Source organism: Phaethon aethereus (genome assembly GCF_964289735.1).
Source record: "Phaethon aethereus genome assembly, chromosome: 19".
NCBI classification, from domain to species: Eukaryota; Metazoa; Chordata; class Aves; order Phaethontiformes; family Phaethontidae; genus Phaethon; species Phaethon aethereus.
This window is the reverse complement of record NC_138595.1, coordinates 12,124,852-12,144,493: the sequence shown is the minus strand read 5'-3', so window position 1 is coordinate 12,144,493 and position 19,642 is coordinate 12,124,852. Positions and strand designations below refer to the sequence as shown.

The 19,642-nt window shown below is 43.4% G+C and overlaps 1 protein-coding gene across 1 annotated transcript in view; it reads right to left on the bottom strand.

Annotated features, from left to right (window-relative positions):
• TSPOAP1 (TSPO associated protein 1) overlaps window positions 1-19,642 on the bottom strand; it is a gene marked incomplete at its 3' end in the record, with an annotated part of 71,406 nt that overhangs the window by 27,630 nt on the left and 24,134 nt on the right. The window contains exons 6-17 of the mRNA XM_082008665.1: window positions 17,776-17,871; window positions 16,820-16,903; window positions 14,694-14,783; window positions 13,267-13,389; window positions 12,772-12,876; window positions 12,371-12,421; window positions 9,919-9,939; window positions 6,083-6,266; window positions 5,536-5,756; window positions 4,140-4,249; window positions 2,455-2,564; window positions 191-1,006 (exon numbers count right to left, since the gene is read on the bottom strand). Coding sequence (XP_081864791.1) covers window positions 191-1,006; window positions 2,455-2,564; window positions 4,140-4,249; window positions 5,536-5,756; window positions 6,083-6,266; window positions 9,919-9,939; window positions 12,371-12,421; window positions 12,772-12,876; window positions 13,267-13,389; window positions 14,694-14,783; window positions 16,820-16,903; window positions 17,776-17,871 — 2,011 coding nt within the window. The remainder of the gene's footprint in view (window positions 1-190; window positions 1,007-2,454; window positions 2,565-4,139; window positions 4,250-5,535; window positions 5,757-6,082; window positions 6,267-9,918; window positions 9,940-12,370; window positions 12,422-12,771; window positions 12,877-13,266; window positions 13,390-14,693; window positions 14,784-16,819; window positions 16,904-17,775; window positions 17,872-19,642) is intronic.

The following is a 19,642-nucleotide window of genomic DNA, read 5'->3' as shown; positions in this document are numbered from 1 at the left end:
AACAAAAGCGATAATAAATTTTGAAAATAAAGGAAGAAAAACATTAAGACAGAACAGGACAGCATCTCAGGCTTTGGGACCTAGCAAACCTTGCTTCCCTTCACCCCAAGGCTTCATAGCCAAGTAATGACAGAGCGCACTGCTCCAAGCACTCCATGCACAGTGGCAATGGACATGACTGCTCTGATACCTGCTAGTGGGGTAGTGAAGTGTATCACAGCTGAGTTCTGCTCTTGTCCCACTGGGACCTCTTCCCAAGGTGTTTTCAAGGGCCGGGCCTCCAGCTTGGCAACATACTGAGTGCTCGGCTGCAGGTTGCGGAAAGTGTACCAGTAGACCCCAGGTTTTGTTATGTCACATTCCTCCCCATTGAGATACACAGCATGGTTGTAATTGCTGTTGCAGGGAAGCCACATGACCTCTGCTGATGTGGCAGTGACGCTTCTGACTTTCAGCATAGTTGGTGCCACACAAAAGTCTTGCCCCACAAAGAAAGTACATCGCAGTTTATCAGAACTGCCTTGCTCTGTCACACTCTGCACAGATACACGGTAAGCCTTCGTCTTTAAATCCAGCTTTTCAATGACGGCTTTGGTCTGAAAGCCACTCTTCACGTTTTGACGTAGCTCTTCATCCACATAGATGTTGTAGCTTTGTATGTCTGGGCAGCCAGCTGGCAAAAGTGGTGCTTCCCAGCCTACAACTATGCTTCTGGCAAGCTGCTTGATCAAAGTCAATTTTCTTGGGTAAGGCACTGCTGTATGACTAACAGGTTCCTCCTGGTCTCCTTCTGCTCTACTGGCCAATGGACTGATGCTACCTTCTTCAATGGAGAAATCACTCTTATCTCCACTGCTGGTGCTTGCACTGACAAAGCTTTTCTCCTGGTATGAACTATGGGTGAGATCATTCAGCTCCGAAGGCAGAAACGTCATGAGGTCATCATCTGAAACTCGCTCAACAAAATTGGAGGGGACCAGCCCTCGCCGGCCATCCATCAGCTCCCCTAAACAAAAAACAGGAAACCTGTTACCACTGCATCTACCGTTCAGCCTTCCAACCCATCTGTGAAGACAATGTGACAACGTCTACATTATGTCATAACTACACTACTGTCAGGAATGAAAAAACACACCTCTGGGAGGTTATTCCTGGCAAAGTTTCCTGCATTTTCTAAGGTTGTCCTAGTTAGACCCTAATGGCCATGGTGAGAACACTCACTGCTCCACACATTCCAGAGCCAACTAACTGGAAAGTTGGTTTGTGTAATTAGCTTAAGGGTTTTTCCTTCTTCATTATGCTACTGTTCCTCATCACAGCTCTTTCACTAACTTAAGTGTCTTTTTCTAGTCTTCCCAAACTACACAGATTGATGATTTTACGTCTTCTCCCAGCCATACAGATTTAGGTTTTGTAGTACTTCCTCACGAAAATCCATCTTTCCAGCTCTGTATTCAGCTCTGGCCTTCTTTTTAGTTCCCTCCTTTGTTATGCTAGCTTCTGTAATACAGATGTCCCAAAAGGACCCACAGGGATGACTGATACCACAGCACTCTTGGTACGTGCAAGAACCATCACATCACAGTCAAATGAGCAGTGCGCAGGGATTGCACTTACTTTCCCCTTTTAAACTCTACCTACAGCAAATCAATTGAAAGCAGGGAAAGCAGAAAACGTTAGTAAAGAATAACCTTTTTATTCTTCAAACAATAAACAAACAAACAAACAAATACATGAGAAGCTTGGAAATAGAAAGAAAAAGAGCCAGAACAGTCAAAGAGCAAGCAGTGCAACATGGCATGCATTTGCCTCAGCCCTTGCAAAGCACCTCAGTAAATTAGGATCCTTCATCCCATTAAGCCAGCTCCAAAAAGAAACTTCATTACAAATTTACAGTCCACAACTCTTGGTTTCAATTCCATCTGCCTGCTAGTCAACCAGGATTGTGTTTTTAAAAATGCCAAAAGAGAAACACGCTGTATGATACCAAATAGGATAATGTCTGTAGTTTGGGCTGCTTGGCTTATACCCCACTCTGCCAAAAGAGCAACAGGTAATCAAGACCATCACCTGCCTACAGTCTCTGGCTCACTATGCAGTCACTGGGAAGAGGGGAGCAGACCGGCTGCAGAAGGTGCCCAGGGCTGAACATGTTCCTCTCTGTGGCTAGGGAGGAACCATATGGGGATGAAAGCTGGAGCTCTGCCGAAAGCAGTGGCAAAACCCACACTGAAATCACTAGACCAGGATTTCATGTTTTAGACTCAATTTAATCATGACATAAAAAAAGCCTTTGCCAACAGAATCTGCTCTTCCCTCTAACAAACTAACTTTGGGCAGAAAACCTTTACCCTGAAGTTTCATGATTCACTAAATTCCTCTCTTGGGTTTTTTTTTTTAAAGAGATCAATTCTCCACAGCAGTTCGGTCATATTTCATTCTACTAAAACACACCTTCAAAGAAGCCATCTTCATCCATGTCTCCATAGATGTAAATATATTCTCCAGCAGTCAGCGGAAGCTCTGCCTCTGGATTTTCATTAGGTCCATCAAAAGGATTGTAGCTGAAATATTTACAATATGAAGACTTACTTTGTATAGGAACTTTCACAACAACACATTAAAGCTGTGATGTTAGATCAGCTTACAGTTCATGGGACTGCATCCAATTTTTGCAAGCAGCAAATTCCACAGACAAAGGTCAAGACTCTAGTTTATAGTTTTATATATAACTAATAACATATTGCTCCATGTTCAAAGAGCAGCTAGGAATAATTTTCTGAGTAGCAGAACAGATGTCTTGTGACGTCTGAAGGAACAGATCACAATGACTCAAGAAAGTGTTTAAAAAAAGATTTTAATTACCTGAGTATCTGCTGTGTTTCTGAGTGTACCAAGTAGATAAGTTGTAGGACTCAGCATTTCTAAAGTAGACATCCTTAAATTCACCTGCACTCTTAACTATTTTACGTAGATAGCTCTCTACATTTCATGTACTTAATAGTTTGGGGGGGAAAAAAAAAAAAAAACACCAACAAGAAAACCCCACAGCATGGAAAATGCCATAAACATTTAAGGTACACTTTATCAGCCGTACAACTGTCAAGGACAACCACAGCACAGAATCTGAAAATTCTCATATTTAAAACCCTAAGAATGAGCTGATTTGTGCATGACAAAAGTTACATGAGTAAAGAAAAGGTTCATAGCATTTTTCTTCATATTTATCTCACCCTCAGGACCCGAGTTATACAACTCTCAGTGCTGTAACTTCACATTTTAAGCAGCAGTCCAAAAGCTCCACTAGTGTCAAAATGATAAATACATTGGCAACAGGATTTTGACTCCAAGTAGTTCTAACCTGCCCACCCAGGGATCCTTGAGTTAATCAGAGGGCCAATGACAGGAAAATGCCTCATAAAAAATCTTTATCTTTGCAAGCACCTGTTGCTAATTCCTGTTCTTTAGTCTTTAAAAGGGATTTCAACATGCCAAAGCAATGTTATCCTCTCTATGAGCTGAGCAAGACCTTATGGGCCCAAGACTCTGACATGAAAACACAGATCACATTTGGTCTGCTCCTCACAAGCACAGAATGATCCCAGCTCTCTTCCTCCCAACCCACAGTCTAAAAGTTGAAGGGTATGCCAATACTTTTTTTGAACTGTAAATGGCTATTGCTCAGTGAATTGCAATAGTTATCAGGAAAATCTGGGTTTATTCTGTGCACTTTTTCTTTTAAAATTACAACCAGAATGATTTTGGTCAAAAACTTCAATTCAGGATTTCTGGGATGAAATTTTCTTAATTGTTGGAATAAGATTTTCTTGGACTATTTTGGAGAAGTCAGGCATTTCAAGGAATGTGTCAGTTCAAACTCAATTTTCCATCCAGTATCATATTAAAAAAAAAAAAAAAAAAAAAAGAGTTTCACACAGTGTTGTTCACTGAACAACAAATGAACTTACTATGTTTTTGTTAAGCTAAGCACATTGGTCTCAAAATCCCATGGACAAATAAGATACATGCTCTAACCTAATATCCACCCCTAACAGCGGTGAATGCTAGAGAAGAGTGTAAAGTAGGCAACTATGAAATAATCTGTCTAACCTCAGAGACCATAAGAAATGACCCAGTACCTGTATCGAGCTAAGAACACCTGGAGCTTTGCAGGGCCTTGGCTGCCTGGCTCTGGCATTAGAGAGATGCTGTCAACATCCAATTCTTCCATTTCACTTGCAGTGTCCACCTAAAAACATGAAAGATGAAGGATACGATATGGCCCAAATCAGAGTAAAGGAACACTCAAAGGGTTTGAACGTCAGTGAACAAGTCCTCTAAGCTCATGTATAGTGCCAGTCTGGCCACTGGGCTTAAGGACCATCTGGAAGAATGACTTTTAAGGTGAAGAAGTCATAACAAGAGGCAACAGCTCCAAGTTGGAGCTTCAGGGGTTCCAGTCAGACACTAGAAAAAAACTCCTCGCCCAGGTGGGTGATGCAACTTTGGGACAGGTTCCCACTGAGTTGGGGGATCTGCATTCTTGAAAAACTTAGAGTCTCAGCTAGGCAAAGCCATGGCCACGCTGATTTAGTCTTGATGATAGTCCCACTTGAGTAGGAGACTGGACTAGAGACTCTGGAGGCCCCTTCCACCCTACATATCCATAATTCAGTATATTAATTTCTTGCTATCTCTAAATGGTAGTTGTGCCTGTGTGCAACACAAACGGTAATCTGAACAAATGAAACCTTATAGCTCTATTAGATGTCTAAGTCTCTAAGTGCTTTTGTTCAGACAGTTCCCCTCTAGCACCTGTAAATACTTCAATATAATGTTTATGTACTTTCAGAACATTAGACAGAGCTTTAGTTGGAACTGGTAGGGCCATCTAGTCCAAAGAGCTGGCTCTGATAACAGACAGTAGCATAAGCTGAAGGAAGAGACAGGGCAAGCATAATACTCATCTTGCTGGTATAGCCTCTTGCTTTCTAGTGATCAGCTACTTATGGACTTCCTAAGCTGGAGGCTGCACCCTGAATGCATTTGGTGGCTACTGGCCAAAGCACCTTTGAGACATTTGTCTCAGTCTTTTTGATGCCATTGACATCTTGGAGTTTTACATCCAGTGTCAATGAGCTACGTAATACAATCATATTTTTTGAAGAAATGCACTTCCCTTGTGTTCGTTTGAAATGGTGCCAATGAACCAGTTCAGGCTGCCTTTTTAAAGCAGATCTCAGAGCAAATGTATTATTGATGAAGACCCACCACAGGCACCAGAACACAAAGTAGGTATTTTTTTCTAGTATATGAACTGCCAAAGTCATTCTTCCTGGAACACAGCAATATGTTCAAATGAGCGTTACAGGCATAGGCCTTTTTAATTTTTTCCTACAGCTTTTCTCTTTGTTTTCTCCCATTTTCTTCAGGCAGACAGGAGGGAATGAATGCAACATTACTGGTGCTCTCAGCAATGCATTTATTCCGTTGTGGCTACAAAGCACAGGCCACAGAGGGGACGCCCATACTGACCTCTGGAGTTGGGCAAGATTTTGGACTGTTCTGCATGGATTCTGATTTTGAAGAGTTTGACTGAGATTCCACTTTCTTGGCTTGTTTCTGAGAACTGACAGGAGCAACTGGGGAGCCAACAGTGGCATCAGGCGCCTGCTGGGATGACTCCAATTCATCAGTCTCTTCATTGTGAACCTTCTTTGCACTCTGGTGAGCGAGCAATCCAGGAACAGTCGATTCTGCAATAAAATAATCTGTCCATTACTTTTAGCCACAGGCAGAATACAAGATCAGCAGTGACCATCACGGTGAGTAAACATCCTTTAGAGCAGCTCAAGTCTCTAAAAATATGATTAATTTACCAGTGCAACAGACTGGACACCCTGGGCTCTCTTTGGTCAGAGAAATGCCAGGTTCTCTTTATGACTACAAGATGAACCAAAGGTATTTACGAGAGAGAGATTCTAAAAGTTAACTAAATGTTTGCATTATTTCCCTTACACCTTTCCATTTACATAAATAACAACTCATTTGCCAAAACATCCACGGCATTTCCAGCAATTACCCTTCTCCCAGTGGGGCTGTGGGGTACAGCTGCACAGAGCAAGAGGAAGTTCAGAAGTCACCAGTGTAGAGGTAAGAAGGTCGATCTTTCCTGTTTGAAGCCGGAATTGTTTGAGTTCCTGAGACAGGAGGCTAAACTGCTCTGTTTGACTGCGACACTGGTCTTCAAGATCTTTCACCCGGGCCTGACAGAAGAGACACAAGATGAGGCACAAACCCATATCAAAACCACCAATGAGGCTCCAAAAAGCATTCATCTTTGCTGCACCTTTTCAGTGGGTCTCAGACTCCAAGAACCTAAAGGTGTGTCCTGCCCAGGAATGGTCGATAGGAACTAGCAGCTCTGCACCTATAGTATCTCTGAAAACCTGAGACTCATCATCTGTTAGGAGACTGACTGCAAGCTCAGTTAGGAATTATCCCTGAAATGCTGGGTTTGAACTTCAGTATCCTATCCAAGCCCTGCACAATACCAGATGAGGTAAGTCAAAGATAAATAAGTCTTGAAAAGAAAAAGATCAAAAAGGTTTTGCATGTCTATTGGAGCACTAAAATCATGTCTTCAAAAGGAACTGCTCTCCCAATGCTTTATCTCATCCATCACTCCAGAGGCTCCAGCAAGTTCCCAAAACCTTACCTTGCCCTCCCCACCATTCTGGACAGGACTCCAAATTGGCCCTCCAGATCTTGGCTCCTCCAGGCACTAGGAAGGGCAGAAACCATCAGCGCCCTGGCCCATGCCACAGAACATTTATTTGATGTCAGCAGCCCACACACTTGCCACCAGGTCCTGCAGGGATGACGTGCTCCAGGAAAATGCATGCTGAGTACCAAGAAAGCTGCATCTCAGAAAGATGAGATGCAGGGGAGCCTTGGGGAAATACTATGCAGAGGGAAGGACGCACTCCTACTAGAGAACCACTTGTTTGTATCTCCTAGTATTCTCTTTCTACCATCCCTGTGTCTTCCCCTTCCAAAACATTGCTGAGTCCTGGATGTCCTTATACATCCCCACATACTCCCTAGTTGTAGGCACATCAATTCCCAGGAGAATGCAACTGCTCCTTTCCTCTTCTCACTCTTCCACCATCAACAGCTTACTCTGGCTTCCTTGACAGATATCCTGTGCAGACCCTGCTCAAGCGCTTCAGGTAATAAGCAAACAAAAAGCATTGATGCTGGATGGGAATATATTATCTAATCAGCAGTTCTTCAACTGAGTTAATGCAGAAAATATTTAATTTGGCATTAGTGCATCTCGCTGAGGTGCAGGGTCTGCCTTGGAAGAGATGACATTTGTTCTCTTTTTTCTCTTTGGGCTGAGATCACATCAAGCTTTGTAGTCACTCATCTCATCATTTTGCATAGGTAAGATGCACCAAAACAGATGACTGCATTGTGCTCTTCAAAATTTTCCATTCCACAAAATGTTTTTGAAGTGTCTTTTTCTCCTTCCAACTCAAAAAAAAAAAAAAAAAAGCCTTGAAATATTCTGTAAGACAGAAAGTCTGTTTTTTAGGCAGCTCTAAAAATAACATATCTGACCTGGAAAAAGCTTTTTTTCTGGTCTCAAAGTACTGCAAAATCTTTCTAGTGCACTCCCTACCAACTTCCAAGTGCACATGCTTTTTTATTTTCTTGTGGCATATCTGTTTTAAACAAGTCAGTCGATCACTTGTTTCCTTCACAATTAGCTAGGAGCTCTCAGTCTTTAAGGGAAGCCTGGTGAAGTCTCTGAAGTCTGGCAAGAAGTAACTGTCTCTGAACTGAGAGTATCAGATGCCACGAGCAACTTCCAGAAGCATCTGCATTCCCCACTTGCTCAGACTCAACTCCTTGTTCACCATGTCATGTTGTACAGAATTTCTCTGCAATCATAAGGGTTCAAATTTACCTACAGATAAGATTTTTCACATAAATGCTTCTCCCCTATGCATTACATCTTAATAGAGAAAAGAAACCATGAACAGTAAAACAGTTGCACTGGGTCAAAGTAGGGCTTCCTCTAGACCAGCATCTGTCCCTGATCCCACCGTGGGACACAGCCTAGGACAAGCGACAGGCACAGAATGACTGCAGGACTGGAGAGGGTTTTCCTATCTTATCTGGAGACCTGAGCCAGCAGATGCATCTGGATATTGTGTTTAGCAGCATCATAACAGTACCTTGGTTCTGTAAATTTATTAATCACAGTTTAATCCATTTATACTGGTGGCCAAGCCAATAGCCTGGATAATCCACAGTTTAGTTCTGAGATACCTAATTAGTCAGGTGTCTTTTAGATCTTGTGTTACTCAAAACAATGCACAAATGTCCTTTCAGTATTACCACCACACCATACACAATGTGTGCTTCCAGCAGACTACTTGCAGAGGTTCACGCACAGCTGGGCAAGCAGCAAGTGTCCAGGGCAGTGCTAAGAGGCAGGGGGATAAGGAAGAGGAGCCTAAGGACACGGCCAGGAGCTTCAGGGAACCAGCAGGAATCAAGCCCCAGACACAGAAGAGAGGAAACTTTTGTGTCTATGCCCAACCCAAAAGGGGGAGAACGAGGAGCCACACACCAACTGATAGCATAATTACCAGAAGAGGCTGCAAGAGCAGGGAGCAGAGCTTGGTGGGGTCAGTTTAGCCACCAGTTCAGGAACTTACTCTGATTTTCCACACCAAGCTAGACCCAACCACCACCAGCTCAGCCCTGTCCTCTTAGACCTTCTCCTTAGCTGCTCTATTACACTTTTCCTACAGATGATGTTCCCCATCCAGATGTCCCTTGTTACTTTTCTCTTGTCACCTTTCTCTGTATCTTCTGCTATATGTTTTTGAGATCAGAAAATCACAATTTTGCTAGAAGGGAACTCTACAGGTTTGCAATCCAAACACCTGCTCAAAGCAGGGCTAACGCCAAAGGGATTAAAGGAACACCCATAACTCCACATAGATGTGGGTGCTACTTCTACAGGATGTGGGCATACCCTTGGGCTATTCCTAATTTCTTTCCTAAAAGTTCCAAACACTGTACTTGCCTTTTTGACCAGACTGATGAATTAGGCTGACATTTTAAAAAAAACACCCTACCTCAAACATTGCATTTCCTGCCACAACAGGTAATTCAGAGCCCACCATGATGCATGTTTAGTCGCGGCTTTTTCTCTGCCATGTGCATGCCTTTGCACAGTGTTACCTGTCAGTTAATATCCCTGTTACTCATGGGATCTTCTCACAGCTCTTTGCAGTCAGATCTGAAGGTGATTCTTGAAAGCATTTTTCTATCAGCTACAAACCCCATCACTTCCACATAAGCCTTCTCTCCAAATTATTTGTGAATAGGCTGGATAGCACAGCTCCCAGACTACAACTTCATTAGTTTCTATCTCTTCTGTGAAAACCATTTTTCACAATCTCTGCTTCCCATCTTCCAATCAATTACAAAGCCAGCAGGATCTGTGTTTTTCTCTGCGGCATTTTCATTTGCAATTATGTGGCCATTGCTTTTGGGTTTTGAAGGAAACACTTCACTCTTGGACTGCAAGTAGTTCCCAAAAGACCTCCAAATGTATGTGACGTGGAGAAGATGCACAGTTGGACATATCTGAAAATATGGAAACACCCCAAAAATAAAGCTTCTAATTCTAATTGGTCGAGAAAGCAAAGCATTCAAACAGAAAAGCAGCTGCTCCATCAAACTCATAGTGGTAGCTCCTTTAATCACATTTATTTCTTGAAGGTGACACTCTTGCAATCTTTTCCGGAGCATAGTTAAAACAAGAATATCAAGCAACTGTCAAAATCAGGACAGAGGACAAAAATGTCCTGTCTGACAGGATTATAGTAGTACCTGCATGCAATCCAAAGTACTCTGGTAGCAAGAAGAAAAGCAAGAAGAGATATAAAACCACATCAGCAGTTACACTAGGCAAAAATCAACAATCTGCCAAAGATAACCCAGCCCTCAGTTTGAATGAAACTGTTTTCTCACTGACTTAGTGTCTGCCTTGTTCTAGACTGAGATTCCCACCTCATTCCCACCAGCATCTGCTTGCTAAACAAAAGCCAAATCCCACATACCAAATGCATGAATAAGATAACCATGCACTGTTTAAGGTCCTCCAAATCGCAATATGCTTTGAGCCAAATCACAATACGCTTTGCCTGTCAGTGTTAAATTTTAAGTCCTCTTTTCCCAGCACATTGCAACAACGCACAAAACGAATGGAAGGGACACTTTGTGTCCAGACCTTTCTCCAGGTCTGAGACCAAGGAGTGCTGGGAATCAAGTGGAACCACTACTGAACTCCTCCATTCCCATGACCATAACTCTCATGGTTTTCTTTCTAAGATGAGAGAGTCCTTCTACCCATGGCACCTCTGCACACAGAAACCATCCCATACCTCTACTCACCCCCATCACTGCCTTACTACAGAACTAGAGAAAAGCTGAGGTTGGAAGGCAGCTCTGGAGATCACCTCAGCTCAAAGCAGGGTCAGCTAGAACAGGCTGCCAAGAGCTTTGTCTAGTTGAGTTTTGAACTCAAGGGGAGGGAGACTCCACTTATGACAATCATGTGACTGAACTCTTCCAACAGGGAAACAGACCACACTCATTCTTCATTACATTACTACATCAAAAAGCAATCCAAACACAGGTAAAAATGACAATATGCAGTGTAGGCACCCCAAATCCCCTAATTTTGCCCTACACTGATGTTCTGGAATGACTATGATTATAGTTAAGTCGTTTAAATGACTGTTGGTCCACATTAAACTAGCTTTTAATGGCAATTTCTCTTTCTTTGGTCCACCTGGTGTCATTGACTTATAAAGCATCTCTGTACCAGTAACATGAAAGCACTAATATTTAACTGATGAAGCCCTTGCAGAAGAACATGACCAGCCTCTCCACCACAGAACAACATGACTGTCCCTTTCTTCCTTTGCACAGGTAGATGTCTAGTTTAAACCTAAGCAGCTTCTCCAATCCTTCAATGAATTAGTTCAGAAAACATTTGGCAAGCATCAAACCTCCCTTCCCTTAAAGGCTGCTAAAAAGCCAGCTACAAACCAACTGACATAAAAGCAGCACCCATATCAGCTCTGATCCCATCCCTGCAGCAAAAAGCAGATGTCCCAGAAAGGACGTGAAAATGGGGCAATAAATAATGCCACTTCCCCACAACATTCGCCCAGTCTGCAACAATTTCAACCCCACCCAGTAGGAGCCCGGCACTCTCGAGCTCTGCAGTTCAGATACAGGTCAAGCCCCCTGCAAAGGAGATGCTGTTTGCAACCATGGAGCAATCTCCTCCATCAAGGACACTTACCATCTCCCTCAACTCTCCTGGGCTCCTAACAGCCACAGACCTGCTGCACAGCAGTAGACACAGGCAATCCAGCCTGCCATCCCTGACTGTATGTCACCACTACAGGCAGGGCCACGGCCTCATTAGCATGCAATCACACTGTCCAGGTGTTGGACAGCGAGGCATTCTGCTTGGTCTCAGATGTTTTAGACTCAGAAAACCTCAGTAGACTGAGAGAGCAGAAGCTGCCCCATTTGCCATCACACCTAACCCAACTCTGCGGCAGCCTCTACATCACCACATCAAGTCCCAGGGTTTGGTGCTTTGCCTTTGCAGCTCCAGGAATCCACAACCAAGGTTTTCTCCAAAGCCATCCTGACAAATGCTGAGATAACGCAAACCAAAACCAAAACAGCGCTCATCACATCTGCCAGGTTGCACCATTAAGCTGTCTGCCACCAGAGCAAAATGTGTTCTGTGTGGATGTCGGAACACTCACACAGCTGGTCCCAGCCTAACAAATGGGACAAGGGAGCTGCCTCAAACTTCATCACTTGTTATACTCAGCCAAAGGTCACATTTCTCCTTTTCTCCCTAATAAAAAGCATAGAGCACATACACACAAAAGAAATTTCAAATCACATGGACACAAGTATTCTTCCTCCCTGTAGATTATCCTTGAAAACAGAGCAGGTAGATCTGAGGTTGGCTACTTAATGCATCCCTGAAAGAGTTGTTGGGCACAATCTGAATGAAGTTAACCTAAGGACGGAGCAGGCCAGGATTTAATGCCAGAAAACTTTGACCCCTGAGACCACTCTGCCAGCACAACCGATACTTGTTCACAGCAGCAACATGTCGTATCCAATCACGACGTTAAAGCATTTTGCTCAAGAACTAATAAAACCCAGGGCATCAAGAAAGCTGACATTAAGAACAAAAGATACCAAATCTGCAGCCATTAAACCATCTTGTTTCCTTCTGTCTTACCTCTAGAAGCTGTACTGCTCCTTCATGTTCTCTTTTTGCCTCTGCCTGTGCCTAAGAAGAAATAAGAAATGGAGTAAGAAAGCAGCCTACCTAAGTTCACTTCTACTATCATCACCACCTTGACATTATAGATTTAAAACACTGAACTGACTGAAAGCATCTTTGGTCTTTGGACAAACAGCAGTGAGAGATCAGAATTGCCATTCATGAAAAAAGCCCCTCACTTTGCTCAGGTACCAGAGTTCGCCTAGACGCAAACACTCTTCCCTGGTTTACTTTATCCTGTAAAATCACATATAGCTCTTCCATACACTGCACTTCGAAGGAAACAAGGTGCAGGAGTCTTATCACTTTCCAGGGATTCAGAGAGTAAAATGTCCATTCTCTCACACGCTGCATACCTGCTGCAACCGTCTGACTTCCTCTTGCTTCTCCTGCAGGACTAGCAGCGCTTCCTTGTGCTCGACTTCCAGCTGCTGCCTTCGCTCAGCCACATTTCTCATGTGCTGCAGAAGAATTCACAGACATTACTGAAATACTGCCCTGTGTCCTATCATGGGCCACGAAGTCAAAACATGACCTGCATTTCATGTCATCATTAAACAGAAGAGAAAGTAAGAAACTCTTACCACAAGCCAGAGCAACACAGTCAAAGAAAATCCTTAAATCAGTGATGTCCACCTTATTTCCCCTCCCACCCAAATCACTGCAGTAGCCTTTCTAAAGCACCTCTGCCCACTTTGGAAGGCCACGTTCCAGGATCCCGCAGAAGTAGAATTCCCAACAGAAGCACAGAGACAAAAGAATAGACAAAAAACCACAGAGACAGCATGTGCCATCCAAAAGCAACGCTAAGTGTCTAGACAGCCCTTCCAAGTCACATGGATCCTACTGACCTTCAGCACCTGCTCTAGATTCTCCAGTTTGGTTTGGAGTCCTTGATTCGTCTGAATTACTGAATCCCGTTCCTTAGTAACCAAAACAACCTGCAGTTTCAGGTCAGCATTCTCAGATTCAACCTGAAGAGAAAGGTTTTTCAATTAGCACAAGTACCCATAGGTATTCCTTGTATAAATAACTGAAAACTATTTCTGATTCTTCATCGGTTGTTTTGCAGACCTGCTTTCTACTTGTAACGATACCAAAATCATGACCCTCCTCTCCCTCTGGCTTCCACTCAAAACAAATATAGATGCATTTGTGTTCAGTCCTCAATGTGATGAACACTTTATTTTGCACATACCGCTTCTCCCGCTAGACTCATCTCCACTCCCCTTTTGCCGGGAGGAAGGGACTGAGATATGAAGAGGCTACATACATACTGAAGAGATACCAAAAAAAGCTGAAAGGTCTGAAAGCTTTTTTTAAATCCTACCATCTAGGATTAAACACAGAGAACAGCACAGAAAGATATGGTAGCCTACTGAAATCATGTTTACCTCCTCCACTTACTACAGGAAGTTCAGGCAACATATTTTGGTTGTAGATTGCAGATTATCAAAGGCAAACACTTCCACTTAGAACAAAGTTACTAAATATGTGGGAATCTTTATGCATGGTGGCAACATGATGACTCTGAAGATTGGCCTGCGGGACAGACAAATGGTTTCTAACTCTCATGAATTACGTTTGTGCAGAGAAGGAGCTGGAACAGAAACCCATGGAGGATCTTCATTGCAGTACCAGCTCTTCCACCATTCTCACACGCAACAGCACGTTCCTAGAATACAACCCCCCAAAGTGCAGCCACCCTCCCCTGAAATCTGCTCTGCAAACTGAACAATGCAAGTATCCTGCCTTTGTCCCAAGATCTGAAGCTTTTTGGTTTCCATCAGGCAAGGGCAGCTCTGAATTGCAGGGGTGGCTTTCTGCTCTCCCCAATCATCAGCCACTAAAACCCCTCTTTGAGGATGACAGAAAATGCCAGAGGTGACTGAGGACTTTCAAACCATCATATGCTTGAATTGCTTGCAGTGATGGGTTCTGCTCTGCTACCACTCCAACCAGTGCACACTGCTCCCCACCAACCACTGTCCATCTTTGGTTATGAACTCATCAACAACTACCACAGGTAAACCAAGTATGAACTTAAGTAAGGACAAAGCACCTCACTCAAGTCTTGGGAAACTCTGTAATAAAAATAGGGCAGTTAACTGATCTGCTTGCAGTTATCATGGGGTACGCAGGACACAGAGGTACACAGATGGGCACATGACCATTACTCAGCTGGTACCCTGAAAACCTAGCATAATAGCAAGTTCTTCTAAGCAAAATTTTAGAGCAACTAATGCTTCATCTGGCAAACAAAGATGCTGCTTTTTACCTGTCCTGCCCATCCAGCCTTCTCGTTCAGCTGCAAGTTCTCTTCGGCCAGTCGTGCATTTTCACTTTGTACCTCCTGCAGCTGGATCTCCTGTCCGGAAATAGAGTGTGTTACTACACCAAGGCCCTCAGACTAACTCCCCCAAATTATTCTGCAGAGCAGCTCCACTGTTCCTGTTGACTGATGGTGCAGGATGTTGATGAGATGCTGCTTGAGCGGTGGAAGGCAACAGTGTGCAGCACTGCTCAAGCAGATACCAGCCCTGTGCCAGATGACCTCTGAAGTTTCTTTTCCCATTTATATAGCCTCACAGCCCACAATGAGAAAGACATTTCCTTGTCTGCTTCACAGTGTCACATTATTTACATTCTGCTGTCCAGAACTCCATCTTCACCTACAACAATTCATCAAGTTTTACTGTTGGTTCAAGATCAGAGTCTTCTTGACAACTTCCAGGTAAGGAAGAAAAATTATTTGGAAGAATGATGCTAAAGAGACTTCTAGACTGCATGGCTGACTCCAGCCTGAAACCAGGATTCAGTCTGGAGTTAAGCAAGCAACATGAGCCAGCTATCACTCTGCCTTAAAGAATATTGTCTCTGAGCAGGCGGAACACCACGGACGTATGGAGAGACACTGACTGAATTTGTCAGATCCAGTCCATCTGCAGCAACTTTGCACAGCATTATTGCTATTTAATAGTTCCATAATCACACAGGACTCCACACAGTCAGACAACCCATACATTTCTCTCTGCCAGTGTTTCATGGCTCATCAAATATTTTCTGGCTATCCCAAGAGCTAATTCCCTATGCGCGCAGAGTCTCAGCCTCAGTACTTTGAGGTGAGTTGGTCCCTTCTTGACCTTGAAAAGATACTAACAACATGAAATGACCAACTTACTCCTCAAACATCACATTCTAACCCAGGCAATGAGGCTGAGCCAAGCACTATGAACTGCACATGAGCCCGAGCTATGCATTAGAACTGACCTGAACTGAGATTTGAGGAAGACATAAAACGGATGGTAAGCACCCTTGTCTGAAACTGTATCTTGTCATAGTCCCTAATGCCACCAGTGCTGCTCAGCAAAGTAGAAACAGAAGGGAGAAATCCAGATGCAAATCCAGATGCAAAACCTCCATGAAATTAAACAGAGGCAAGATTTCATTCAACAAATAAGAAGCACAAGAAAATGACAGTGGGTTTGTGCAATTACCATCTCAAGATGCAGAAATCTCTTGATACTTGTCTGGAGTGCATATAAAAACAGTATCTCCTTGTGCTAGTTTTGGCTGGGATAGAGTTAATTTTCTTCATAGTAACTGGTATGGATGTTATAACAAAACATTGTGACATGTTTTGAATTTGTGCCAAAAACAGTGTTAATAACACAGGGGTGTTTCTGTTATCGCTGCACAGTGCTTAAACAGAGTCAAGGCCTTTTCTGCTCCTCATACCACTCCACCAGCGAGGAGCCTGGGGGTGCACAAGAAGTTGGGAGGGGACACGGCTGGGACAGCTGACCCCACCTGACCAAAGGGATATCCCACACCATATGGTGTCATGCTCAGCATATAAAGCTGAGGGAAGAAGGAAGTGGGGGATGCTCAGAGTTAGGGCATTTCTCTGCCCAAGTTACAGGTGATGGAGCCCTGATTCCCTGGAAGATGGCTGAACACCTGCCTGCTGATGCGAAGTAATGAATGAATTCCTTATTCTGCTTTGCTTGCACGCACAGCTTTTGCTTTACCTATTAAACTGCCTTTATGTCAACCCACAAGTTTTCTCACCTTTACTCTTCCGATTCTCTCCTCCATCCCACCAGGGGGGAGCGAGCAACTGTGTGGTGCTTAGTGGCCAGCTGGGTTTAAACCACGACACTCCACATGGAGTTTCATCTCGTGACTTATGTAGCTATTTTTCAACCCACAGCTAGCTGAAAGACTAAATAAACAATTCCAGCCTCAAGAGCTGGAGGCCAAAATTTGTGACGCTGCTCAAATTAAGAGAAAGACCGGTGATTCGTTACTAACATAAACTGAAGAGAATCCAAGTGACGCATGCAACAACTTAGCTCCTCTTCTACCATTATGCTCACAACAGTAGGCAATAAGAACATTTACCAGTTCTTTGCATCTTTTATGCTTTTTCCTCACTTCATGCTCAAGGTTTTCACATTTTTTGCGCTTTTTCTTGAGTTCAAATTCCTGCATGAAACAAGCATAAGTAGATCAGCAAGTCCACATTCATAACGCATAAAAAAGTCAAACCCAGCTTCTCAGACCCAATGCTGCATTAGCTATTTTTATTTTCTTCAGAAAATCTCTTTGTGACAAACATAAGCAATACAGAAACCAAGGGAGATTTTCTTTTTAAAAGGTAGTAAAACCAAAAAACTTGTCAAGTTTCACTTGAAACTTTCTATTCCTCTCTTGCCCAAGCCTTTCATCTTCTGGAAACAGTTCTCTCTTTCCCATTTGCACAGGTTGTTCCTATTTGTATAGAATAGGATGGAGGACAGGATGCAGGGGACAAAAAAAAACAGAGCTGTGCAAAATATTCAGCTTGAAATATTAGCTATGCTAGCTTAGTTCCTGTTCTAATCCAAATGACATCTAGCTGAGTGCAGACATCCTCTGGTTATGCACCTTTATCTGTAGTTATTTGCTACCACTTCTGGTTCCCCTGATAGGTAAGAACTGCTAAACCTCACTGTGAACTGCCCTAGTTTGCTGCAATAATTCACAAGGGACATATTCCTCATGTAACATCTGTCCCAGGTCAGTCATCTGTTCCCACTTCAAATAAGACTAAACCAAACACAGCACAGAATCCATTGGTGTGTTTCCCTCTCACTTTAGTGTGACATATTCCCCCACCAGCCTGGAGCTGCCACCCAGCAACACTCTCCATGCAGACGGCGTATGTTTTTCCCACGGATTCCCCAAGCTTCCCACTTTTGCACAGCAGTTGCACCTAAAAAGACTTCAGTCCCCAAAATCTCTGCCTGGATTCCATGGGTGAAAACTCCAAGAAAAAGTATAGCAGTCCTTTACCCAAAACCAGGGTCACAACTTACCAGCTGTTCTATCTGTTGGCTGCTCTCTTGGTCTGTTACCGCATTTTGCGGAGGGAAATTTTCATGTCCTTCAGAGGCAGGTCTCAGTGGTTCCACCTGGAAAGCAAGCGAGATGCCAGAGAGCTCAGGGACAGCTGGGACCACAGAACACAGCAAGGGAGAAGAGGCTCTCCTGGCAGTGCCGCCTGGGAGCAACACTCCACATGAAAACCCCTGATCTCTGAACTGCACGACTGGACATGGAGAAAGGTGGACACCATGCCAGGGACCTCTCAGCCACCAGTGACCTGTGCTGGAAGTCTTCTGGAGCCCAGCACCAATCAATACAGCTTGACTAAACCACCCACATGCAACAGCGGGCTCCAGAAAGCTCTCAGATCTGAGCTCCCATTCGTGCCTCCTCTAAGGTTTCAATGAGAGGCATCAGCAACACCTTTCATGGCCAATAAAAAGTAAGATGGAAGATGGTCAGAAAGGAGAACTTGTGTCCCTCATAAACAGCAGAAAGTAGAAATCAGTGAAGATCTCTGAATCTAAAAGCAAGGAAGAACAGACAAAAAATATCAAGAAATGGAGCATCCCACCTCAGCTTGTTGCTGAGAAGGATTGAAATGGCAGCAGCTGTGCTATGGCTTATGTGCCACCACCAAACCAGATGAAAGGAGACACTTTACACATTTGTACACAAGTTTCTAACAAACTCCCTTAAAAGGGAGGAGCCCTTAAAAATATGCCTATTAAAATATGGGCTACAGACAAATGCACCTTTAATCCTCTGAATTTTCACTCTCAACTGTTATTTGACTTGGCATTGTCTGCCTAGAGTAATCCCTGACAGCAGGGCAAGGCCTGAGGTAAACAGAAGAAAAGAGGGCTTTGGTAATGTTTTACTTTAAATGTTGCATTTAAAGTTATTTTTTATAAATAGATTTTAGGGACAGGAGATATTTAGGATCACCAAAGCCAACTTTTACAGTGAGCAAGCAGCAGGATTTTGTGACTCCATCTCAGCCCTTAACCTTCGGTTGACCTCCCACCAGAAGTGGAATTTCTCATTTCACTTGGAATACCTACAGAGCTGAGGGGTCTATGTTACTAAGTCTGAGCTGCCTTTACAGTCAGCCATTAGGACAATGTCTAAGAACTATACCTAAAACAGCATTTCTTTTACCTAGTTCAGGCTTGAAACCCTGGTTTTAACTATGTCTATATTCACGGCTCCACTGCTGAAAGCCAGAAAACCGTAAGAGACTACACTCAAGCCCAGGTTATCAAGGTTTTCACTTCTTCTGCTACAAGGAAACCACCATCCTGCAGTGTGGCTCAGGGATTCCCTATCACCCATGGAATAAGGTTCACGTGGGCATCTGGCAGTCCAAGAACCAATTGGCAGCTGGAAATCTTGAGATCCTCCACCCAAGCCACAGTACCTTACGAGCCTGAGCCCTTGGGAGCTTTCAGACATGCTGTGAAACCAGTATTTAGCTCTGGAATATCCATGTTTCTGAGACTGGTTTTTTTTAAATCACGTGGCACATACTAAGTTTCAAATCTGTATTTCACACCTCCCCTCCAAAATTATGCTTCCTCACAAACTGAAAATGTTGGATTTTAGTCAATTTTAATGAAATTAGATCCCAAGGAATGCTAGTGGATGCCAGCTAAGGTTAGACACTCACTGCACAAGTATCATGCACTATACTTCACAAGTCACGCTCTCTTGCACATAGACATGCAAGACAAATTTGCTTGTCTGTGATCATTTCCCAGCAAAAAGCTAAACACTCCTAATTACAGACAACTTACAAAAATTACAAAATTACAAATTTGCCCACATGGACCTAGTTTCCACCCAGGAACAAAGACA